Source organism: Opisthocomus hoazin, chromosome 1, assembly GCF_030867145.1.
Source record: "Opisthocomus hoazin isolate bOpiHoa1 chromosome 1, bOpiHoa1.hap1, whole genome shotgun sequence".
NCBI classification, from domain to species: domain Eukaryota; kingdom Metazoa; phylum Chordata; class Aves; order Opisthocomiformes; family Opisthocomidae; genus Opisthocomus; species Opisthocomus hoazin.
This window is the reverse complement of record NC_134414.1, coordinates 91,712,935-91,736,131: the sequence shown is the minus strand read 5'-3', so window position 1 is coordinate 91,736,131 and position 23,197 is coordinate 91,712,935. Positions and strand designations below refer to the sequence as shown.

Sequence of the window (23,197 nt, the reverse complement as noted above, 5' to 3'; positions counted from 1 at the left end):
CTGAGCAATGCCCATGGCCTGTGGCAGGTTGTTCTCCTTTGCTGGGGAGGAGCTGTGAGTTTGCAGGGAGAGACTCTGTGGTCTGACAGAGCAAGTTATTGTTGAATTAATAAATGAAGACTGAAAAGCTTATGAATATCATCTTTTCTCCTCCCTTACTATTTCCAAGATGTCTGCTGTTGGGGGTTTATTAGCAGGTATATTTTTAACATGTCTTCAGGTCAGAGGAAAAGAGAGAGGCTTCTGAAAGAACCGTTTGTGATGTATAAACTCAGCCTTGGTTGTAAAATGTAAAAATGAGTGCTTAATATTGGTATCTTAGTTTGAAGCTTTAATTTGGCTTAAGTCTATTTACCAGGCTTGTAATAGGATATATTATTTTGACGTTCAGTTTTTTGGTGGGGTTTTTTTTCACTTGGAAAACTCTGAAATTCAGCAAGTTCCAGTGGGGTTTCTAGTGCTGTGTCTGAAATTAGTATTTCCTTTTATCTTTTCTTCCTTCCTATCTAAACATAACTGTTGAAATTAAATGCTGCTACGTCCTCTTGCGATACTATGCTTTGGTGAGTAAGGACAATTATAGTATTGAAGTGACGTAACTTGATTCTTCTCTGCTTTTATTAATCTGATTTTAAAGGTTCATATTATTTTGAGTCCTGTTGGCTTTGCTTTTACTTACTTAAATCATGTTGGGCTACCATTCCCTTAAGAGAAGTTTGAAAACTGACTTTGTCCAGTCACTTACATTGTTCCAAACCCATCTGTGTTGTTGAGACCTAGCTCTGTTGCAGCGTGATCCACAGGGTCCTTGTTAGGCAGAGAAATGTATTGATTTAGTGTATGTCAGTGCATATCGTGCTCAGGGAGTCCAGGCTTCTACTGTACATAAACCATGATTTTTTTCCATGGCTGTCCCTTCACCCTGTGTTCTTGTGCCAGCCTGCAGAGCATGGGGCGGCCATGAGCCTCCCCCAGCTCCCTCTTGTGCCTCTCACAAGATTGCCTCCTGGCTCTTTATGAACTGCATCAGCATTTGGCTGAGCTTAAGATCTGGTTTTTAACATTTGACTCTAGTTTAATTCCTTGTTTCTCTGCTATGTGAATATTTATGAAAAAAGAAAGAAAAAAGCTAAGAGCTTCGTGGGGGGTGGACAGATCATGAGAGAATAGAGTTCTTGAAATCAAAACTAGAACACAAAGGTACGTAGCGATTTGCTATGAGTGAAAGGACTATGAGTTCTTTGGTTAAAGTCTTGCTGCTTTTGACAGCCACATACTGTGAGATCCACATTGATGCAAACTTTTAAAGGAAAAGTTTTTTTTTTTTGAAAAAGGAAGAAGAAAGAGAGCACTTACTCTCCTGATTATCAGCTTTTTCAGATGCTGAAACCACAGCCCTCTCTCCATTCTTGTCGGTCAGGGTCTTTATCTTGAAAGATGATTCACATGCACAGTGTTGAATAGCAAGGGGGAGCTAAGGGAGGATTGCCTGTTATAGGACTCAGAAGACATGAGTCCCCAGGACATTTGCTATTCAAAGCATTCTTTAACCTGAAAAACGTGGGATTCATCCACACATTGAGCGAGAGCTGCACTGCTGACATCCTTTCAGAATAGTGCCGTTACTGCGGTGCAGTGGCTCGTCTTATCTGTTGATTAGCTGTACATTGTGCTTGGCTTCCCACCTGATCTTGAGATTAGACTGTTATTGAACAGAACAACACATGTACTTCAGAATGGACATTCAGGAATGATCCTTCTTGGGCCCAGGTGGTGTTTGCCTCCCAGCTTGGCATCTGTTCTATGTCCTGAAAAAGAAGTGCTAAGCCTGTTTCCAGTAACCAAAGACTTCCCTGAGTGTGCAGCATGCAGCTTCTTCAGTACAGTAGTATATCTACATTGTGTACTAGTTCACTATATCTATTATTTAGCAAAGCTGTTTTTCAGGATGTGGGTACTCTCAGAATAGGAAACCCTTCCCCCATGATTATTTAAGGTAGTGTACACACTGAAGTGTAGAAATGTGCCGAATTGCACGTTTATCTCACAGGCTGATCTGCATCTACCCGACTTAAGTCAGTATGTGGCAACTTCCCATCAGCTTTTACATAAACTGTTGTTATACTGTCTTGAAGAGAAGACAGTGAGCAGGTGAGACATCCTAGCTGAGTCCACAAAGAGATCCAAACCCTTTCTCCAGAATGCAGTAAAGTAGCAGCTAGACACCCCTTTCATCCTCTGAAATCTGAGTTGTGACCAGGTGGTTCTCACATGCCCAGTCAATGACAATGTTACCAAATGTTTATTTGACTGTATTCACTGCTCTCAGAACCAGGGAAAAGGATTTATTTTTTCCTTGCTCGTATTTTTTTCAAAGATCATGTTCATTGTCTTCATCGGACTTGTTTCTTCAGAGACATCAGAGGGGGTGTAGGGTGTTCACCCCAGACAGCAGCTAAGCTCCACCCAGCCACTTGCTGTCCCATAGGGGAGAGAATAGGAGGAGCGAAAGCAAGAAAACTCATGGATAAAGTCAGTTTAATAAGTGAACGAAAGATGAAAAAAAGAGGCAATGCAAAGGCAATCATTCACCACCTACCACAAGTAGACCAATGCCCAGCCAGTCTCCAAATAATGGCTGCCTCCCACACCAGCACCACCCATGCCTAGCCTTTTTTATTGCTGAGCAGGAGGTTACATGGCATGGAGTATCCCTTTGCTCAGCCTGAGTCAGCTGTCCTTTCTGTCCCCTCCCAGCTTCTTGCCCACCCCTGGCCTACTTACTGTGGGGCAGAGCAGGGAAAAGGAGAAAAGAGAAGGCCTTGGCACTGTGCAGGCACTGCTCAGTGATAACCAAAACACTGGTGTGTTATCAATGCTGTTTTAGTCACAGATCTGAAATACAGCACCATGCGGGCTGCTGTGAAGAAAATTAACTCCATCCCAGGCAGAGCAGGGCCGGAAAACGAACTGCTGATAATTGTGGATAAATTCAAATTTTTGTGTTCCGGAAAATAAATTTGTGAAACCTAAGAAATTCTTGTGTATTTGAACCAGCACCACATAAAATCCATGCCGTTTCTGAATGTGTGTGGACTGCAGCTTTCCTCTTCCTGATTACTACAGTTCTGTTTCACAGGCTGATGATGCTTACAGCCAGCAACCCTTCACACATGCATGTGTGTGGGCTGCTTATTTAAGGTTGACGGTCCTGTCGCTAAACTTCAGCGTTTGGCATGCAGCTTCTGAGTCAAAGCCTTAAGTTTCCGTGTAGCCATGTGAGTTTGGTGTTTGGGCTCCTGTGGGTCCCTGTGGAGATCTGTCACTGCTGTCCAGGGAGTTCAGAGCGTGATTCAGCTAACCAAATGCAGATGTCTGCTCATGGGGTGAAGAGCAGCTCTCAAGGCTTCTCTCACTTCAGTGACTTGATCTCCATTGACTGTAGTGCAAGCATAAGCACTGACATGTCGGTTTCTAACATCAAGTGCCTGAGTCTAAATCCAGAGACCAGGCTCAACCCTGGGGGCTGAAATCAGTAGCCTTCATCCGGAGCCGTTTCAGATACCGTGGGGCATTTCGGTTTGCCTCCAGCTGCCAGATCAGAGGGACCTGGCCCTTCCATAGGCTGTGCATTGTATCTGCCAACCTTGTGTGGGTGTCTTCTACACCCATGAGTATCTGAAATGGCACTTAGTGTCTGAGCAGCTGAGCTGACCCCCCTGGTGGAGCCTCAAATACCCACAAGTGTGATAATGCAGGTTCTCTTTATAGCGAGTATAAAGAAGCAAGTCCCATTGTTTCACACTAATTTAGATTTCTGTGGCCTGCAAGTACCTATTTCTCTGCATCGAACATGACAGTTGACTAGAGATAGAGGTCATCAAAATTGAGACATTTAAAGTGAGATGAACACTGCTACAAAATCACATGCCCTTCTACAAAGGGTCCAGTAATTTCTCTGTGTGTTTCTTTGGTCTTTTTAAACCTGCTGTCTTGGAGTATCACGTATTTTTTTACATTATATTTAACAGCTGGAATACATATTCCCTTTTTGTTTGTAAGGCACATTGACATACTTGTCTGTTGGACAGCAGCATGTTGTAAGTAACTGCTTTTCATGACAACTGCTTTTTCTGATTTCTGAGTAGGAGTGCTGGCCTCCTGTACTTTCCAGATGAAAGTTGAGATGGTGCCCTGATTTATAGGCAGTAAAGGGAAAAAGGAAGAGAAAACTTCACACTAATATTCAGAACTCTTCTTTTATGCTGAGTGTACAGAAGGTTTAGTTATGAATACCTTTACGTTTATTAATATATTATTTAGTATTTTATCACCTTTATATATTCAGAAATATCTGCTCTCTTGCACAGAAGGGCATAGATAAGCTGTGTTAACCTACTGGGTCCTTTATATTTCTGATTTATGTGATCTGGTGGAAGGCTGTACCAGTGGAACTATTGCAGCAAGTCGGATACAAGCTTACTCTAAGGGAAGTGATTTGTGGCAGGTTGCTGTCTGGAGCAATTTCATTTGAGATACTGGTTCTAGGGGCTACAGAGCCAACTCCCTGGATGGCGTGTGTGGGAATGCTCATTGGTGTGCAATTTTTAAAATATTGCATACTGTTTATGAAGGTCTAAAATACAAAGAGAAAGTTCGCAAGAAAATAAAGCAGCACAGAGAGACACTTGTGGAACATTTTATGAAAATTTTCACCCTTGGATAAGCAGTTGTTGTGAAGTGATAATTTATCACATTAAATGTTCTTCCTTTCAGCCAAGGAGTATTGCAAAGTGATATTTCCATATGAAGCACAGAATGATGATGAACTCACAATCCGTGAAGGTGATGTCGTCACACTTATCAGTAAGGTAAAAGCAATATTTTTCTCTCATAAGCAGGGATCCATTTTTTAAAATCAGCATCATTCAATTGCTGTAAAATCCTTATTTGTGCCTTTGACAGTGTCCTGCTTAAAACGATGCTAGTCTGACAATGAAACGTTACGTGGACTTCAGAGAGCCCTACATCTCCCTTCCTCTTGTGCTTCAGAGCCTTACCTTGATAATGTTAAGTGAAGAACAGCATCGTGTACTCTTGAGTTTGCAAGTTTATACAATTAATTTTAGTTTGAATCTGCAGACAGATCTACAAAAATTGTAGACTGATCCCTGTAACAAACATAAAAGCCTGGAGAACAAACTGGAAGACTCAAGAAAGCACCAGCTTTGAATATCTCTGTTAGGTGTAGAAGTTATCTTTCTTGTAGGAATTGTGAATTAGATTTTTTCGGATTAGATGGAGATAAGGTGCCTAAATTAGCTTAATGAACTAAACACTATTGAAAGTGTAGTCATCCTTAACACTATGGTAAAGCAGAAAAATATGATAAAACAGAAATTAAATTATATAATTTTAGAACTGTGTTTTTTAATTAAAATTACTTTAAATGATTCAAGATTAGAAATTAAAAAGCAGTGCCAGGATTTATACTAAATCTCCAAAAACTATACAGTAAGATGGTGAGTAAACAGTTCGTTTTCTTTTAGAAGAGCTGTGCACCATGTTACAAAGAATGGATTATAGTTTAGGTGCACTTAATTTCCTACTCTTGTTTAAAGACTTTACAGTTTGTTTAAATGTTTTTGACTGCTGGACATAAGTATTTGGGAAAAAAAGCTACAAACTAGAAAAGACTGTGGATTTTGCATGATGAAGATAAATTGTAATGATGGGCACAATAGTGCTGCTGTTGTCTGTGCTTATATGAAAGTAAAAGAATGATTCTGTAATTGAGAAGTTTCATTGTAGTACCAAGTAACACAAAATTGTTACTTGACTGAGCAATTTGGCACCTGGGCAGAAAAACCCCAAAACCTTGGAAAGTAGATCTGGGGTAGTGTTTGCTGTGTACTAAGCCATTTGGAGTCCTAGAGGACCTCTTTTTTGTCCTGAAGAATATCCATGTATCTGAGGAAAAATAATGGCACTTGGTAGGAAGAGAAACTGCAAATGTAAAAAATAAATTGTGTATGTTAAATATCCTTTAGTGACTTGCCCTCAATGACTTTTTTGTTTAGCTGGTCTTCAAAACTGTTTGGCTTTGCCTGATTCAGAATGTTCTTGTGTGAATGTTTAACAGTGTCCCTGATCATGAAAATGGCTTTTAAGACGTTGTTCCTCTCCACTTTACGCTTTATTGACCAGGTTGATTTAACTCTTGGAGACGACTGGTCTCCAGGTGGAGCTGTGTTCTTCAGTATACATAGATAAAGAGACGATTACTTCACTGAGGTTTCAATATGAGATTTAATTTGCTTGCTTTTTCCCATTTTCTTCTTCCTGCTGCCTCTGCCCCCACAATGGAAAGATATTTGTCATTTATAACAACTAAGCTGATGATTTGACTGAATTGATCAGTTTTCCTAGCCATGCAGTGAAAAGTTTGTCAGTATATTCTCTAGTATATCTCCCCGTCTTTCTACTCTCCAGCCTGATGGTATCAAGCCACTGCAGACATTTTATTCAATTTTCTTCTTTTTTCTGTGGTATGTCACATGCCTATGAACAATTACATAAAGCCATGCCTCTGGAGAGTGGGGGATCTCAATGCAAAAAGTCTTTGCATTTGTCCGTGGATGCGCTTTTATGCTGTGTCTGAACTAATCTGATATACTGGAGAAACAGTGCTTAACAAGCAGTCACTTGGTAGATCCTTTTGTGGCTTACAGGCCTCATTACAGTCAGAATTCTGGGGTTTTTTTCATGTTTTTAACACATAGTTTAAAAAACAAAATTTAAGTGATGTGGAGTAAGGGTCCTTGCTATAGAGTTCTGAAAATGGTACAGTTGCCTCCATGCCCTACCATGCAGTATAACAACTTTATTTTAGTCCAAGTCTTCTGAAGCAGGTGTCTGTTGTCCTTTTTATTTTAGTCAGCAATAACAAAGTCAGCCTCACCTTTCAGCCCGCTAATGGCTTCTGCTAGAGAGTTGCCTTTTACCTGGAATTCAAATCACTGTGCTTAGAGAGTCCTTTCCATAACTGGTTAGTGATCCATACTAAGAGGAATTAAATAGTAAACCTATGGAGTACTTCAGAAACTATTACCATGGTTTTGCTTTACTATCAGATTACAGCGTTTCTTTTAATTTTATTGCAAGAAATTGTTTTGCAGGGTTTGCTTTCTATGCTGGAGAGCATTAGACAGAATTTACTTTTCCCAGTTATCTAGACCCGAGGAGAGAATGTTGCTTTTAAAGAAAGGGATGGGTGTCGTAGTACTTCCTACAACCACAGATGCATTGTCATAAAACAGTGTATTTTACTGAAATCACTAAAACCAGAAAGTGATATGCATTCTCAGTATGAAAAATCCCTCACTAGGCTAATGTGTTTTCACATAGTCAAATCTATAGGAATGTTGAAGACTCACAGTTTTAACTCATAACGAATTTGCATTTAATTGAAAACAACAGCATTGGTGAGAATGTGTGGAAGGGGCTGAAGTAATGAGTGAGTCACGCAAGATTGCGAGGGAAATCTCATCAAAATAACGTAAAATGCATTACAAGAATCTTAAAAGCATGGAGATAGCACTTGATAGGTGCTAAGAGGAAGGGAAACGACTTCAGTGAGCTAAATGGGAAGTTATTAGGACAGCCTGCATATTTATGCACACACATGTGAGAACAAGTGTGTGAGGAAGCTGCTAGTCTGATATTCATCTTAAAATACTAAAACTTTATTTTGTGGAAAGAATTACGAAGGAGTAGTATCAGTAAATGCAGGATTCAAAATTGCCATTTTAACAGGGCCCCTGCAGATAAAGGGATAAAATTATATCAGGTTTCTCTCTTTTTTTCTTACCTAAATTAGTTATAAAAGTCCCTTTGTCAAGATCATCAAATATCTACATAATATACAGAACAAACCAATATATATTTTTTTTTGTCATGGCCTTTGCAGAATCTGTTTCAGGTTCTCACTCTGTTTTGATGGATGTTGAGATCTTGAATCAAAAGCTGATCAAACCTTTCCTATAGGTCTCTGTGATAAGGGAATTTGAAATATCTGAGTTTTTTGTGGAATAGCCAAAGAATATTTTGAACCGGTTTGCTTAATCACAAGTGACTTCCCTAGTCATTTGAAGAATGTGCTGATAAGTTTTATTTAACACTGAAATGAGTCAGTAGAGGCTGATCATTTACTGGTCAGAACAGTATGTATTTTGGGAGATATAAGGATGGTATTGTGCAAGACAGATAGCCAAAAATAATTACCGATTAAACAGAATATTGAGTCATTTTTTGGTGAACTGCATAGGCCTAAATCACGTAAAAACTGCAAGATGAGATAGAGTCCAAACATATGGTAGTAATAGTTATTTTTGCATAGGTTAAAATTTACCTAAAAGGCTGGAAGAAAAGCAGAAACTTAACTTCACATAAATGTATTTAAAAATTTTCTGGAAAAGGATTTTCTCTCCACCTTTTCCCCAGGGGAGCAAAAACCCTTGTAGATACATAGAAAAGGTTTTATTTATTAATTACTGGAAAATAAAGTGGACAACTGGTAGTCCTTTAATTCCTTCATGCAAAATATTTAAAGATAAAAGACCAGAAAATATTGCTCAGAATTGTAAAGGAAGGTAAAAGCTTCAATTTCAAGGCAATAAAACAGTAGACCTGGTACTTTTGCTTTGCAAAAAGGGATCTAAGATAGCGACACCTTTGGAAGAAAGAGAACAAAAAACAAAGTACAGTAATTTTACTTGTACAGTTAAGGTGATTATCGTGCAATACGTTCATAAACAGAAAAGATAGGAATGTCAGGAGACCATGAGATTGACCCTGTAGTTTATTCTGTGTAATGTCAAACATTTGTGTTCCTTAGGTAATTTTTTTAGTGTCTTCAAAATGTTCCTGACAGCATTTGGATAAGGGCAAGAACACTGGTAGTGACTGCACCGTGTGGCTGAAGGAGAGTGACAAACAGGTGTTTTGTCATGCTCAAATATTGATTTTGGAGATTGTATTTGTAAAAAATAGTCACTTTTATGTAACAGAAGATCTCTTAGGATTTGTCATAGCAACACTTTTAGACGTAGCTACTGTAGGCTACTTTCCCATGTTAGTAAAGACTCTTTATGCAAACACTGCAGATTTTTAGTAGCTCTAATAAATTCTGACAAGATGCATAGGATTCTGGAGATATTACTGGTGTACAGAAAATGACCTGTGTGAGGAATCGATAGTAATAGCTAAATAATTTCAAAACAAATACATCAGGCACACGCTGGCAGCTGTGCATTCATTTGAAAGCAGTTTTACTTGCAGGAGTATGAAAGATTTCATTGCACTGCATCAATCTACCTGAGCTCTAGGCAGTAAAGACCACTTTGTTCCCAGGAATGAAAATGGTCTGGATAAATAAAATTAACTATTTCAAAAATCATTGCAAATTTGAAAAACTGATAGTAATAGAAATGTATCCTCACCTGAACCCTTATTATCGGAGTGGGAGTGGTGGAGAGCGGTATCAGTGGCAATGCTGCTAATTCTGAATTTACAAGATGCTGAAATTAATAGGTGTCAATATATTAGCTGGAATAATAATCTTATGCCTTGCTCTGCATATCTGACCCAGCTGTCCCTCAGCCTCCACCTACCTGGATTGCACAGCCTTTCTTCTCCTGCTGCAGGCTAACAACTGAATGTGTGGCCTTAGTGGTAGGAACGTGTTACACTGAAATAATGGATGAACATAATAGGGGGTCCTTTCTGGTTTTGCAAAGGAGCTTGCATGAGGAGGGGAGTTTCATGGAGGGAGTCCAGCCTGCTTTTGGATTTGTCGTAACTGTCTGAAGGATTAATGGGGTGAAAAAGAAAAGAAGTGATGTGCAGCCCCCCAGAATCTTGCTGATGCTTTTCAAATGGTGCTAGGAAAGTTGATGCATTGGTTTCCTGAAAGACACAACAGACTAATGCCGGTCACTACAGAAAGACTTACATGGCAAATTATCTGATCTAGATAGATATGTAATGACAATCCAGATATTTAATGGTAACCCAATTTGTAGTGCTCAATTCTGTGTTGGGGAAAAAAGAGCCTTAAGCCTAGTTTCTAAAAAAAAGCATAATGGCAATCAGTTTTTGCAGAGGTAGTATTTGCTTTTGGCATTATTGTTAATAAGTTACTTTATTGTGAGATTTGCAAGTTTTGTGGTTCAAAATGCTGTGCATTTAGTGAGTCCCTGCCCTGAAGCACATCCAGTCGAGTAAGTGGTAAAACAGATGAGTAAATACAGGTGAGTAGAAGGGTATGAGGAAACAATGAAATGAGATTCAGTCTTGATAGTCTCTTTCATAATGTCATGTTTTCACTGTTGCAGTGACTGCTCTGTGCATTTATCTGTATTAGAGTATGGAATCTGTCCTTAAGCGGAGCACTTAATATTTTCCCATTCTTAGGGTAGTCAGTCAGCACTTAATTTCACCCTCACTGTATTTATAGATGGTTACCCAAGCATGGCCCTTTCACCAAAACAATTCTGCCGATTTTCACTCTTAAGACATCTTTAAATTCTCATCCTGGTGCAGGAGGTAATTGTCCAGAGCACTTTCTTTAGCTGAGCAATTGCCAAGGTGAACTCAGCCGGTAGGGTTGTGAAGGAAAACAGCTGCTGAAACGGATGCAGGAGGCTCCTAAAGGGATTAAATTAGTAAGTGCTATGTGCAAGAGTCTTGCCAGTGAGTTGGGGCCGTGAGCAGGGGAAGGAGCAGGAACTGGATGGTGTGATAGAAGAGGATGCTAGCTGATACTTAATTGAACATTTTGCTAGGTTGTGGTGTCTCTAGAGTAGAGACCTGTCTATTTCTGCATTTGTTTTCATGAGAGGGGGGTTCGTTGCTGAATTTTTCTGTATGCTTCTAATTGCAAACAGCACACACATATTTTACAACCCTTGGTTACAGAAATATGTGGAGAAATTAGAAGACAATCAGTTTTTCTTTCAGTATGAGCAAATGGGTAGATAGTATCACTCATTTTTCCATATTAAGATGAAATTTTCAGTATTTTCAACTCTATGGGTAAAAAAAAAGGTAATATTTGAGGTCATTAAAAATAAAACTAATTAGCCAAGAAAACAGAAGTTTTCAAAGCAGAAGTGTGGTAGCTTAAAGTTGTCTCTTTTAAAAGAAGAGAGGAAGTTAGTCATATTTCATGACAGTCATTCAGGTAATTTTGGTTTTCCTTGATTGACAGCTAAAAGCTTTTATCTCATTTTTAGAAATGAGTTTACTAATATAACAGCACAAAATATTCAGATTATGCATGATCTGGTTTAATAAAACACAAAAATGGCTTGCTGTCAGAGCAACACAGTGCATTTTTGTTGACACTGAGTAGGGTCATGCAGATGCCCCTATTTGGGGTTTTAATACAAGATATTTTGAATATTTGTAACTTTAGCAACAATCTTGTATACTGAAACTGAAAGGAATACAGTAAGTAAACATCAAATAATGTCCAGCTTTAAGAAAGCTTTAAAGAATATCGTGTGAGCCATAAAGGCACTTACTACTTGCCTTTGGAAATAAATAGGTATTTCCTTCAGAAAGAACAATACCATAAAGGGTCTTGGTACATGCCCTTTTCTCTCCTGGGATAACAATGAATTATTCAACACATCTTTGGCCAGACCTAACAGCCATACCTAATCTGCTTTCTGTGTTTCTTACCCCCTATGCTGTGCTCAGAACCAGTTTTTCCCCCAGGACCTCCTGCCTCCTTAGCTGATTGAGAAACCTGCTCGTACTGAAACTGCTGATTTCATACAAGAAATTGTTTTGCCAAGTGTACATGCTGAGGGGGCACTTTTACATGATTGGTGACAGGTGGCTTCTGAAATAGATGGTTCTGCTCCTTCCCTCTTGCCTTGCATCTGACAGCAGGGGCCACAGGGCGCGCAGGGGCGTGTGAGTAGGAAAGAGTGATAAGAGGAGCAGGATTGCCCCTGCAGTCAGAAGCCTGCCCAGACACTGGCTTAGCAGTAGGGTCACTTTTCACTTACCTGAAACTTTCCTATGAAGGTTTTGACCTAACGGGAGTAAGAAGGTTTGGGCTTTTGCTGGGTTTCAAGCTGTGGTGAGGTGCAGGATGGTAACTGGAGTAGGTCATGCAGAACAAGACCCTTTTGACATGTTGCTAATGTCTGGCACGTGCGTGGGGTAAAATGAGTGTCATTGCATAGAACCATGAGCGTTTCCTCATATGACTGATAGAAAGCAGTTATATAAAACTTGTAGGGACACTGATGATCAAATAAATGAAGAAGTTCATTTTCTAAAATGATTTTATATACTCACCAAGTTACAGAGAAAACAGACTGTGAGTAATTGTCCTACTGTTTTCCTTCTTGCCTGAACCTTGGCCAAGACTTTTAAATGTTTGTAAATAAATTTTGAGCACGTATCCATGTCTTACAGCATTTCTTGGCTGCTGTGATTAGCAATGGGGCATGAAGTAAGGTCCGCGTAGAGATAAAGTATAACAATATAGAATCATAGAATCGTAGGTTGGGAAAGACCTCTAAGATCATCAAGTCCAATCGTCAACCCAACACCACCACGCCTACTAAACCATGTCCCGAAGTGCCACATCTACATGTTTTTTGAACACCTCCAGGGATGGTGACTCCACCACCTCCCTGGGCAGCCTGTTCCAATGTCTGACCACTCTTTCACTAAAGAAATTTTTCCCAATATCTAATCTAAACCTCCCCTGACACAACTTGAGGCCATTGCCTCTCATTCTATCGCTAGTTACTTGGGAGAAGAGACCGACACCTGCCTCATTACAACCTCCTTTCAGGTAGCTCTAGAGAGCAAGGTCTCCCCTTAGCCTCCTCTTCTCCAGACTAAACAGACCCAGTTCCCTCAGCCATTCCTCATAAGACTTGTTCTCCAGACCCCTCATCAGCCTCGTTGCCCTTCTCTGGACACACTCCAGCACCTCAATGTCTGCCTTGTAGTGAGGGGCCCAAAACTGAACACAGCACTCCAGGTGCGGCCTCACCAGTGCCGAGCCCAGGGGCACAATCACCTCCCTGCTCCTGCTGGCTCCACTATTCCTGATACAATCCAGGATGCTGTTGGCTTTCTCAGCCACCTGGGCACACTGCTGGCTCATGTTCAGCCGGCTGTTGACCAACATCCTAAGGTCCTTTTCTGCTGGGCAGCTTTCCAGCCACTCCTCCCCAAGCCTGTAGCATTGCATGGGGTTGTCGTGACCCAAATGCAGGACCCAGCACTGAGCGTTGTTGAACCTCATACAGTTTGCCTTGGCCCATCGATCCAGTCTGTCCAGATCCCTCTGCAGAGCCTTCCTACCCTCGAGCAGATAGACACTCCCGCCCAACTTGGTGTCACCTGCAAACTTACTGAGGGAGCACTCAATCCCCTCATCCAGATCATTGATGAAGATGTTAAACAAGACCAGACCCAAAACTGAGCCCTGGGGAACACCACTTGTGACCAGCCGCCAGCTGGATTTAACTCCATTCACCACCACTCTCTACGCTCGGCCATTCATCCAGTTCTTTATCCAGTGAAGAGTACACCCACCCAAACCATGGGCAGCCAGTTTCTGCAGGAGGATGCTGTGGGGCACAGTGTCAAAGGCCTTACTAAAGTCCACATAGACAACATCCACAGCCTTTCCCTTATTCACTGGACGGGTCACCTGGTCATAGGGAGAGATCAGGTTAGTCAAGCAGGACCTGCCTATCATGAACCCATGCTGGCTGGGCCTGATCCCCTGGTTGTCCTTCACATATGCCCAGTGAGCGCACTCAGGATGAACTGCTCCATAATCTTCCCCAGCACTGAGGTCAGGCTGACAGGCCTATGGTTCCTGGGATCCTCCTTCCAGCCCTTCTTGTAAATGCACCCATCTACACACTGGCGATCCTCCAGTCATCTAGGACCTCCCCTGTTAGCCGGGATTGCTGATAGATTTTATGTTTAGTAAGGTACCAGGTGCAGTTTCCATTTCACTGGTATCTTTAGAGCTATTGCTGAAACACTAATGTTTGAGGTAAGCACTCAAATAAACTATGAAGCCTGAGATTACTACAGGGGAGGGGGGAGCAGCCAGCACTTGAATGTTCTTCTTGTTGGTGTATTTGTAAATTTTTTTGTATAGTATGCACTGAAATTCTCTTTTCCCGTTCTTGTTATCACTGATTGTGGTGCTACAGCAGTGCCTTCAGAGGCAGGGATTCTGTTCTTCCTGTGAAGTCCCAAATTTGAATTTTGACAAAGGGAAGTTCATACCAATCTATGTAGGTAAAGTGGCAGGATCTCTCATGCATGCAATGCTTCAAGATTGGCGTAATTTGAAAAGAGTTAGGTTTATTTGGAAGTATGTTAAATACAGCCAGGCTAATCTGAAAAGGTGACATATTTTAAGATAAAAAAGGAAGGAATTTTTTTTTTGCCTTGTGCTTACAAAAGATGTCACTGAAGTGCTGAGGCATCTGGAAAGCTGTGATTATTGCTCACAATGTGGGCTTTAGACTCACTGCTTAGCATCATCCTTTCTTTTATCCTCAATGTTAGGTTCACCTGCTGATTTGATGATGTTATCTCAAGTCCAACCTTTTCATAGCAGGGAGAGCTATTTAAAGTGAAAGTAAAAATGCACATACAGTGCCAAGTAATTAGTAATTGTAATTAGGACCCTGGTCCTAAGATATCTGTGGTGTAAGTAGTAATAGCATTAAATAATCCTTCAAATGTTTTGTTCTATGTTTTTATAATCTTTCTAAATACAATAAATGTAATTATGTAAATATTGTATCTTGGCTTATCAGAGGCATAAATTATGTCTGTTACTAGCACCACCTTTCGTGTTTGTGTTGGCTAATTTAGTTTTGATTTGTGTATTGGAATGCTAGGGTTTTATGACATGGAACATATTTATTTCTCCATGATATTCTGCTGACTGAACACTGCAAGTGAAGTGAATCGCAAGAAGAGATTGTTTTGTTCAATGACCAATGTAATTTTTCCTGCTTGTACAAATATTTCATCAAAGCATTTCAGCTTCATTACTGATTAAACTATTTACTCACAGAGTTTGAAGTCAAAAGGTTAGATTTAGCCTGAAACAGATTTAACAAACAAAATGTATCTGGTCTGCTAGATCCTCTGCTCTGATATAATGGGTATTGCAGGTCATTCATTATTCTCAGCCAGTTTCTTTCTTGCAGGGCCCAATAATTTGGGCCAATTCTTGAACAGACTGTGTCTTCTGGAGAGTTATCTTCTTGTACCTTCCAGTAGAAAAACACTGTCTGGAAACAGTAGTGTAACACAGCTGAAATAATGTCTAATTTCTGACCATGTCTCCCATTTCCTTCTGTACAGTGTTGACGTAGTAAATTCTTAGTAGAACCTGGAGATTATGGATAAAGAAGAATTTACTTGTTTGACTTCTTAAACTTTAAAAGATGCAACTGGCCATATCAGATGTAAGGTTCTCTACAGCTTGGGCATGAGAGGCAACAGAAGCTGGGAAGGATCCATGCAGGATTTGGTGCTTTTGGGAAATAGGCTAAGGCCCTGATCAGGGCTCATTGAGAGGGCTTTAAACTAGGTTCGAAGGGGGAAGGGGATATTGCCCAGCTCACTAGGGATGAGCATAGTCTTGGCATGCCAAGGCCAGGGGTGAGATTGACAGCCCAGCTCAAGTGTGTCTACACCAATGCACGTAGCATGGGCAATAAACAGGAGGAGCTGGAAGCCATTATACAGCAGGATGGCTATGACTTGGTCGCCATCACAGAAACGTGATGGGACAACTCGCATGACTGGCATGCTGTCATGGATGGCTACAGACTCTTTAGGAAAGACAGGCCAACAAGGAAAGGTGGTGGAGTTGCTCTATATGTGAGGGAGCAACTGGAATGCATTGAGCTTGGCCCGGGGGCAAATGAGGAACAAGTTGAAAGCTTGTGGGTTAGAATTAAGGGACAGTCTCACATGGGTGACATTATGGTGGGTGTGTACTACAGGCCACCTGACCAGGAGGAGGAGGTTGATGAGGCCTTCTACAGGCAGCTGCAAGCAGCCTCACAGTCACAGGCCCTGGTTCTCATGGGGGACTTCAACCACCCTGACATCACCTGGGAAGACCATACAGCTAGGCAGGCGCAATCCAGGAGGTTCCTACAGAGCATCGATGATAACTTTCTGATGCAAGTGGTGGAGGAACCAACAAGGAAAGGCATGCTGCTGGACCTCGTGTTAACAAACAAGGAGGGACTGGTGGAGGATGTGAAGGTTGGAGGTAGACTCGGCTGCAGTGACCATGAAATGGTCGAGTTCAGGATCCTGCGTGGAGGAAGCAGGGCGATAAGCAGGATCAAAACCCTGGACCTCAGGAGGGCTAACTTTGGCCTCTTCAAGGAGCTACTGGGAGGAATCCCGTGGGCCAGGGCTCTCGAAGGCAGGGGGGTCCATGAGTGCTGGTTGCTCTTTAAACAACACTTCTTCCATGCACAGGAGCAATGCATCCCCCTGAGAAAGAAATCTAGCAAAGGAGGCAGGAGACCTGCATGGTTAAACAAGGAGCTTCTAGCAGAGATCAGGCAGAAGAGAAAGGTCCATGGAGTGTGGAAAGAGGGGCAGGCCACTTGGGAAGAGTACAGAAACGTGGTGAGAGCATGCAGGGATGCGACGAGGAAGGCCAAGGCCCACCTGGAATTGAAGCTGGCAAGGGATGTCAAAAACAACAAGAAGGGCTTCTTCAACTACATCAGCAGCAAAAGAAAGGCTAGGGACAATGTGGGGCCGCTGCTGAATGAGGCGGGTGTCCTGGTGACGGAGGATGCGGAGAAGGCAGAGCTACTGAATGCCTTCTTTGCTTCAGTCTTCAGTGCTAAAACTGGCCCTCAGGAATCCCAGGCCCCAGAGGTAAGAGAAGAAGCCTACAGAGAAGACGACTTTCCCTTGGTCGAGGAGGACTGTGTGAGGGATCGCTTAAGCGATCTGGATGTCCACAAATCCATGGGCCCCGATGGAATGCACCCACGAGTGCTGAGGGAGCTGGCGGATGTCATTGCTGAGCCACTCTCCATCATCTTTGAGAGGTCCTGGGGGACAGGAGAGGTACCTGAGGACTGGAGAAAGGCCAATGTCACTCCAATCTTCAAAAAGGGCAAGAAGGAGGACCCAGGGAACTACAGGCCGGTCAGCCTCACCTCCATCCCGGGAAAGGTGATGGAGCAGCTTATCCTGGAGGCCATCATGAAGCAAGTGGAAGAAAAGAAGGTTATCAGGAGTAGTCAGCATGGATTCACCAAGGGGAAATCATGCCTGACCAATCTAATAGCCTTCTACGATGACATGACTGGCTGGGTAGACGAAGGGAGAGCCGTGGATGTTGTCTACCTAGACTTCAGCAAGGCTTTCGACACAGTCTCCCATGATATCCTCCTACGGAAGCTGAGGAAGTGTGGGCTGGATGAGTGGTCGGTGAAGTGGATAGAGAACTGGCTGAATGGCAGAACTCAGAGGGTTGTCATCAGCGGCGCTGAGTCTAGTTGGAGGCTGGTGACAAGTGGTGTCCCTCAGGGGTCAGTACTGGGCCCAGTCTTGTTTAACTTCTTCATCAACGACCTGAATGAAGAGTTAGAATGTACCCTCAGCAAGTTTGCTGACGACACCAAACTGGGAGGTGTGGTAGATACACCGGAAGGCTGTGCTGCCATTCAGCGTGACCTGGATAGGCTGGAAAGCTGGGGAGAGAGGAACCTGATGAGGTTCAACAAAGGCAAATGCAGGGTCCTGCACCTGGGGAGGAACAACCTCATGCACCAGTACAGGCTTGGGGTGGACCTGCTGGAGAGCAGCTCTGCGGAGAGGGACCTGGGTGTCCTGGTGGACGACAGGTTAACCATGAGCCAGCAGTGTGCCCTGGCTGCGAAGAAAGCCAATGGAATCCTGGGGTGCATCAAGAAGAGTGTGGCCAGCAGGACGAGGGAGGTTCTCCTTCACCTCTACACTGCCCTGGTGAGGCCCCATCTGGAGTACTGTGTCCAGTTCTGGGCTCCCCAGTTCAAGAAAGATGAGGAGCTACTGGAGAGAGTCCAGCGGAGGGCTGCGAGGATGATGAGGGGACTGGAACATCTCTCCTACGAGGAGAGGCTGAGGGAGCTGGGCTTGTTCAGCCTGAAGAAGAGAAGGCTGCGAGGGGACCTTATAAATGCCTACAAATATCTGAAGGGTGGGTGTCAGGAGGATGGGGCCAAGCTCTTTTCAGTGGTGCCCAGTGACAGGACAAGGGGCAATGGGCACAAACTGAGGCACAGGAAGTTCCATTTGAACATGAGGAAGAACTTCTTCCCTCTGAGGGTGACGGAGCACTGGAACAGGCTGCCCAGGGAGGTTGTGGATTCTACTTCTCTGGAGATATTCAAGACCCGCCTGGACAAGGTCCTGTGCATCCTGCTGTAGGTGACCCTGCTTCAGCAGGAGGGTTGGACTAGATGACCCACAGAGGTCCCTTCCAACCCCTACTATTCTGTGATTCTGTGATACGTCCCTGGGTTAAAGAACAAACAGAGCCCGACTGGGAGGTTTGCTTTTACACTTTTCTTCCAATATTTCATAATCTATGACAATTTGCAAGGAACCGTATGCGAAGGAAAAATGTATGTTCTCCAGGACGGCCTCAGAAGACTAATTTGTTGTTTGTTGGACTGTCTCTTTTATCTAAATTATCTTGGATTAGGTAGTTATTGAGAGATTATTTCTGCCTTATTGCCAGATTTTAAATTATGTTTCTGCTGAATAGTACTTGATTACTAAGCAGATGCTTTAAATCACAGCCATTTTCTTCAAAAATATTTAATAAATTTTGCTCTGTATTTTAAGGTCTCGATCCCAGTAACTGAGCTTAATAAATAGCAAAGCTTGATTGTTTTGAATACAGACTTAGGTAGTACAGGGTGGGTCTAAAATAAAATATTTTCTGACTTTTAAAATAAAGTTGGATTTTAAGAATGGTATGTCTTGGTTTTAGCATCATGATAGTGAATGTAGTAAGAAATTTTAAAGAAACATTCTTAAATATTATTATACTGGTCTCTTCACCCAGCTTTAACGTGATTTTGTAGTTTTCCCCCAATGACAAGGTTGTATTAATGAAGATCTGATGCAGTGCGAGGTCAGATTTTGTCTAGTTCATTTCAAAGTTACCAAAATAATGCTGATATTTGACAGTTGTTTTCACTGAAAATTTTCCGTGTATATTTCTATGTCATAGATATTCATTGACAGGGTGAAAAAAAACTAGTGATTTCCCGTGACATTAATGGTTTTGCCCAGTGATGTCACACACCAGCTTTAAAAATCACTGACCCCGTCCTGTGGCCTTCTCCAGCGCTGGTGAGGATTGGGACCTCTTGGCCCCCGCGCTGCAGTCGAGCCCGGAGACAGGCAGCAGTGCTGCCCCACGGGTGCTCTGAGTGGGTGGGCTGAATGGCAGAGGGCTTGTCCTCCAGATTCGACTTTCTACGAGGCCTTTCATCGTCAAATTCAGAAACCTTTATATGTAACATTTTTCTCTGCGTGTATGGATGATGTCTTGAGAAGTGCTATAGACACATTTGTTCAAGTTGTAGGGGGTTTGTTTTTCTGTAAATTACGATGTTGGCTATCAGTCGTGGAAAGAATGCTGGAGAGATGCTTACAATGAGGGTAGTAGTAACGTAATGTGCAGCCACCAGCTGACACGTGAAAGCTCTTTGTGCAAGTGTAAGAGGTATTCATAGCTTTCTGAATAACATGGTTTTACCAGCTCAACGTTCTGCTTGATGAGAACCAACTTTACAAGGGCAGAAGGAAAACAGACATTTGATGAATACAACTGCCAACTGCTGGGATTTTTTTTTTTTAATTATGCAAGAAACTATGTATTCTAGTGCAGATTTCTGTGAAACTGTGGTATTCTACCATGAAAATTTCACTTTTCTAAACCCTGCACCATTAAAGTATCTCTCAGTACTCTGAATAGCCTGAATTTTTACTTTGTAGATTTAGCTTGCCAATTGTGTGTTTTAAGTTTAGTAATCTATAAATCTGAAATTAAAAAGAATAATTTTTGTAAGCCAGTTTTTTTAGAAGGTCTCCGTAAATGATGAGTGTTTGTACGAGTACATCTACTTGCAGAAGCAGAAAACTTAGTTGAGCACTCCAAGAGTACACGTACCACAGTACATGCTTTGCAGCTAGTTTTTCTGAGGACCTGCTTGTTCTTGTTCTTGGCATTGCTTTCTGTCCTAGCTGTAATGCTGAAATCTGTATGATGAAATGTTTCTGTGTCAAAAACTTTACTCGGAAAAGCTGAAAATTGAGCAGTTATGTATCAATGTCTAAACCATGGCTTCATATTTTAGTAGAATTACAAAGTAGCAGCATGGTCAGAGGCCCAGCGTGTGCAGTGATCTCTGCTCTCTCAGAAAAACAGGAGACCTATTTACAGATGAAAAGATCATCGTTTCTCAGGTTTATTTCTTCAAGGGTTTACACAGCTGCAGTTATAGTCGCTCATTGGAGAGAAAATGAATACATAGCTTGTTACTTTGTTTTGAGACCTTGAGGAATAGGAAAGACCTCTCATTTGCTTTTAACAACAAAAGGGGCGGCTGGAAACATATGTTGGAGAGGGGAGAGATGAACTTCGGGCCGTAGCACTCCCTGAAATGGTCAGTCCTTCCAAAGGTAGCAAGAGACGAGGGAGTGGGTGCTGCCTTGAAGGCCACGTTGCTTTGGAGGAAAAGGCAGGAAACATCCTTGCCCCTAAAACAAATGGCAAACGTGGCTGAAGCAGTGGATACTTGCCTGGCAATAAAACTGTTTCTGCGTCTCTTGCAACCCTTTGTTATGCCCCTCGTGTGGTGCCAGCTGTGGCGGTGCTGTGCTTCGTGGAGTGGCTGAAGAGGTTATTTAGGCAGCCCCTACCAGCCTTGCTCAGATTCTGTCAGGTTTCCAGGTATTTTGGTAAAACTGCAGAAATTGCTCAGCTGTTGGCGTGTTCCCAGTATCAGATGGCTGCTGATGCTGAAGAGAGCAATCTCCAAGCTAGCTTCAGCGATGATCTGGATACAAGGCCAGTAGGCTTCTGAACAAAGAGAAAACTATAATTACAACTGAACAGAGAGCCAAAGTAACACTTTTTTATGTAAGTGATTAAGAACAGTCTCTTAGCACACTCTAACTCTCCAGTAAGTGGCTTGAAGAAAAAAAAAATAAAGAAAAAAAGGAAAAAAAAAAGTAAAATCAGGTATAGCAGTTGGAAGAAAACATATTTTGTCAAGCGTGACATTTAAATTATAATAATTTTTTTATGCTTTATTGACCCCTAGCGAAATAATGAAAAAAGCCAAATAGTGAGTTTTTTATCATAAGCATGTTCACAACCAGAAGTGCTACTTCCCGTTTTCAGAGAAAGTGTTGGTTGCCTTCATGATCTTTTCATCCTGCTTGGGCCTAGAGTGCAAGTATAGTAGCAGTGTGGGATAGAAATAAGGCCATCTGTAATAACCAAGTGTGGTGGGTCGAGCCTGGCGGGACACCAGATGCCCCCCAAAGCCAATCTATATCACTCCCCTCCTCAGCTGGACAGGGGGGAGAAAATACAACGGAAGGTTCATGGGTCGAGACAAGGGCAGGGAAACATCACTCACCAATTACCATCAAGGGTAAAACAGACTCAGCTTGGGGAAATTAGTTTAATTTATGAGCAATCAAATTAGAATAGGGTGATGAGAAATAAAACCAAACCTTAATAACACCTCCCCCCCCCCCTCCCTTTTTCCCGGGCTCAACTTCAATCCCATTTCTCTCCCTCCTCCCCCCGAGCGGCACAGGGGGACAGGGAATGGGGGTTACGGTCAGTTCATCACACGTTGTCTCTGCCGCCGCCTCCTCCTCCTCAGGGGGAAGGCTCCTCACACTCTGCCCCTGCTCCTGCGTGGGGTGCCTGCAACAGGAGACAGTCCTCCACAAACTGCTCTAGCGTGGGTCCTTTCCACAGGATGCAGCTCTTCATGAACTGCCCCAGCATGGGTCCCTTCTCACGGGGTGCAGTCCTTCAGGAACAGGCTGTTCCAGTGAAGGTCCACCACAGGATCACAAGCCCTGCCAGCAAACCTGCTCCAGCGTGGGCTCCTCTCTCCACAGGTCCACAGGTCCAGGAGCCTGCTCCAGCCCAGGCTCGCCACGGGGTCACAGCCTCCTTCAGGCGCATTCATCTGCTCTGGCATGGGGTCCGTTCCATGGACTGCAGTTGGATATCTGCTCCACTGTGGACCTCCGTGGGCTGCAGAGGCACAGCCTGCCTCACCATGGTGTTCTCCATGGGCTGCAGGGGAACCTCTGTTCCAGCGCATGGAGCACGACCTCTCCATCCTTCTTCGCTGACCTTGGTGTCTGCAGAGCTGTTTCTCTCACATACCCTCACTCCTCTCTCCCATCTGCTCTTGTGCAGCAGGTTTTTTCCCCTTCTTAACTATGTTATCCCAGAGGTGCTACCACTGTCACTGATGGGCTTGGCCTTGGCCAGTGGTGGGTCTGTCATGGAGCTGGCTGGCACTGGCTCTGTTAGACATGGGGGAAGGTTCTGGCAGCTTCTCACAAAAGCCACCCCTGTAGCACCCCCTCACTCCCCCCCCCCAAAAAAAAATCTTGCCACACAACCCCAATACACCAAGCCTGTTTTTGAAGAGAGAGACCTGTACATAAAATAAAAACCTCTCTGTCTTTGTGATATGTGAAACTCGTGCCAGTTGGAGTGGGGGGAGAGGCTGTGAAGATGTGAGCGTTTCCAGGAGGGAGAGTTCAGTCATGTTTGCATGGCAGGACAATCTGTCACTGTCAAGCTTGTAGCTGGGACACAGCTCAGCGTGAGAGAGATGTGTCACCTGCCGGGTGTGAACTTAGGTCTTTTAATTTCATGGTCTTGAACGTGATATCGGCTAGTAAAGCAAAGATCGTGTTAGTGGAGGACTGGCAGCTCTGCCTTATCAGCCTCTGTTGTCATCTCTTTTACTGCCAGAGAGCACCACCGATGGTGTTTGACTGAACGGAAGTTTGCGTTCTCATCTTGCGACCAGTTGTACTCCTG

The 23,197-nt window shown here is 42.9% G+C and overlaps 1 protein-coding gene across 4 annotated transcripts in view; it reads left to right on the top strand.

Moving 5' to 3' along the window:
• The window catches only part of SH3KBP1 (SH3 domain containing kinase binding protein 1), a 240,223-nt gene that overhangs the window by 172,135 nt on the left and 44,891 nt on the right, over nt 1-23,197 (top strand). For all 4 annotated transcript variants that reach the window (XM_075429147.1, XM_075429157.1, XM_075429163.1 and 1 more), the window contains one exon: nt 4,777-4,871. In XM_075429147.1, coding sequence (XP_075285262.1) covers nt 4,777-4,871 — 95 coding nt within the window. The remainder of the gene's footprint in view (nt 1-4,776; nt 4,872-23,197) is intronic.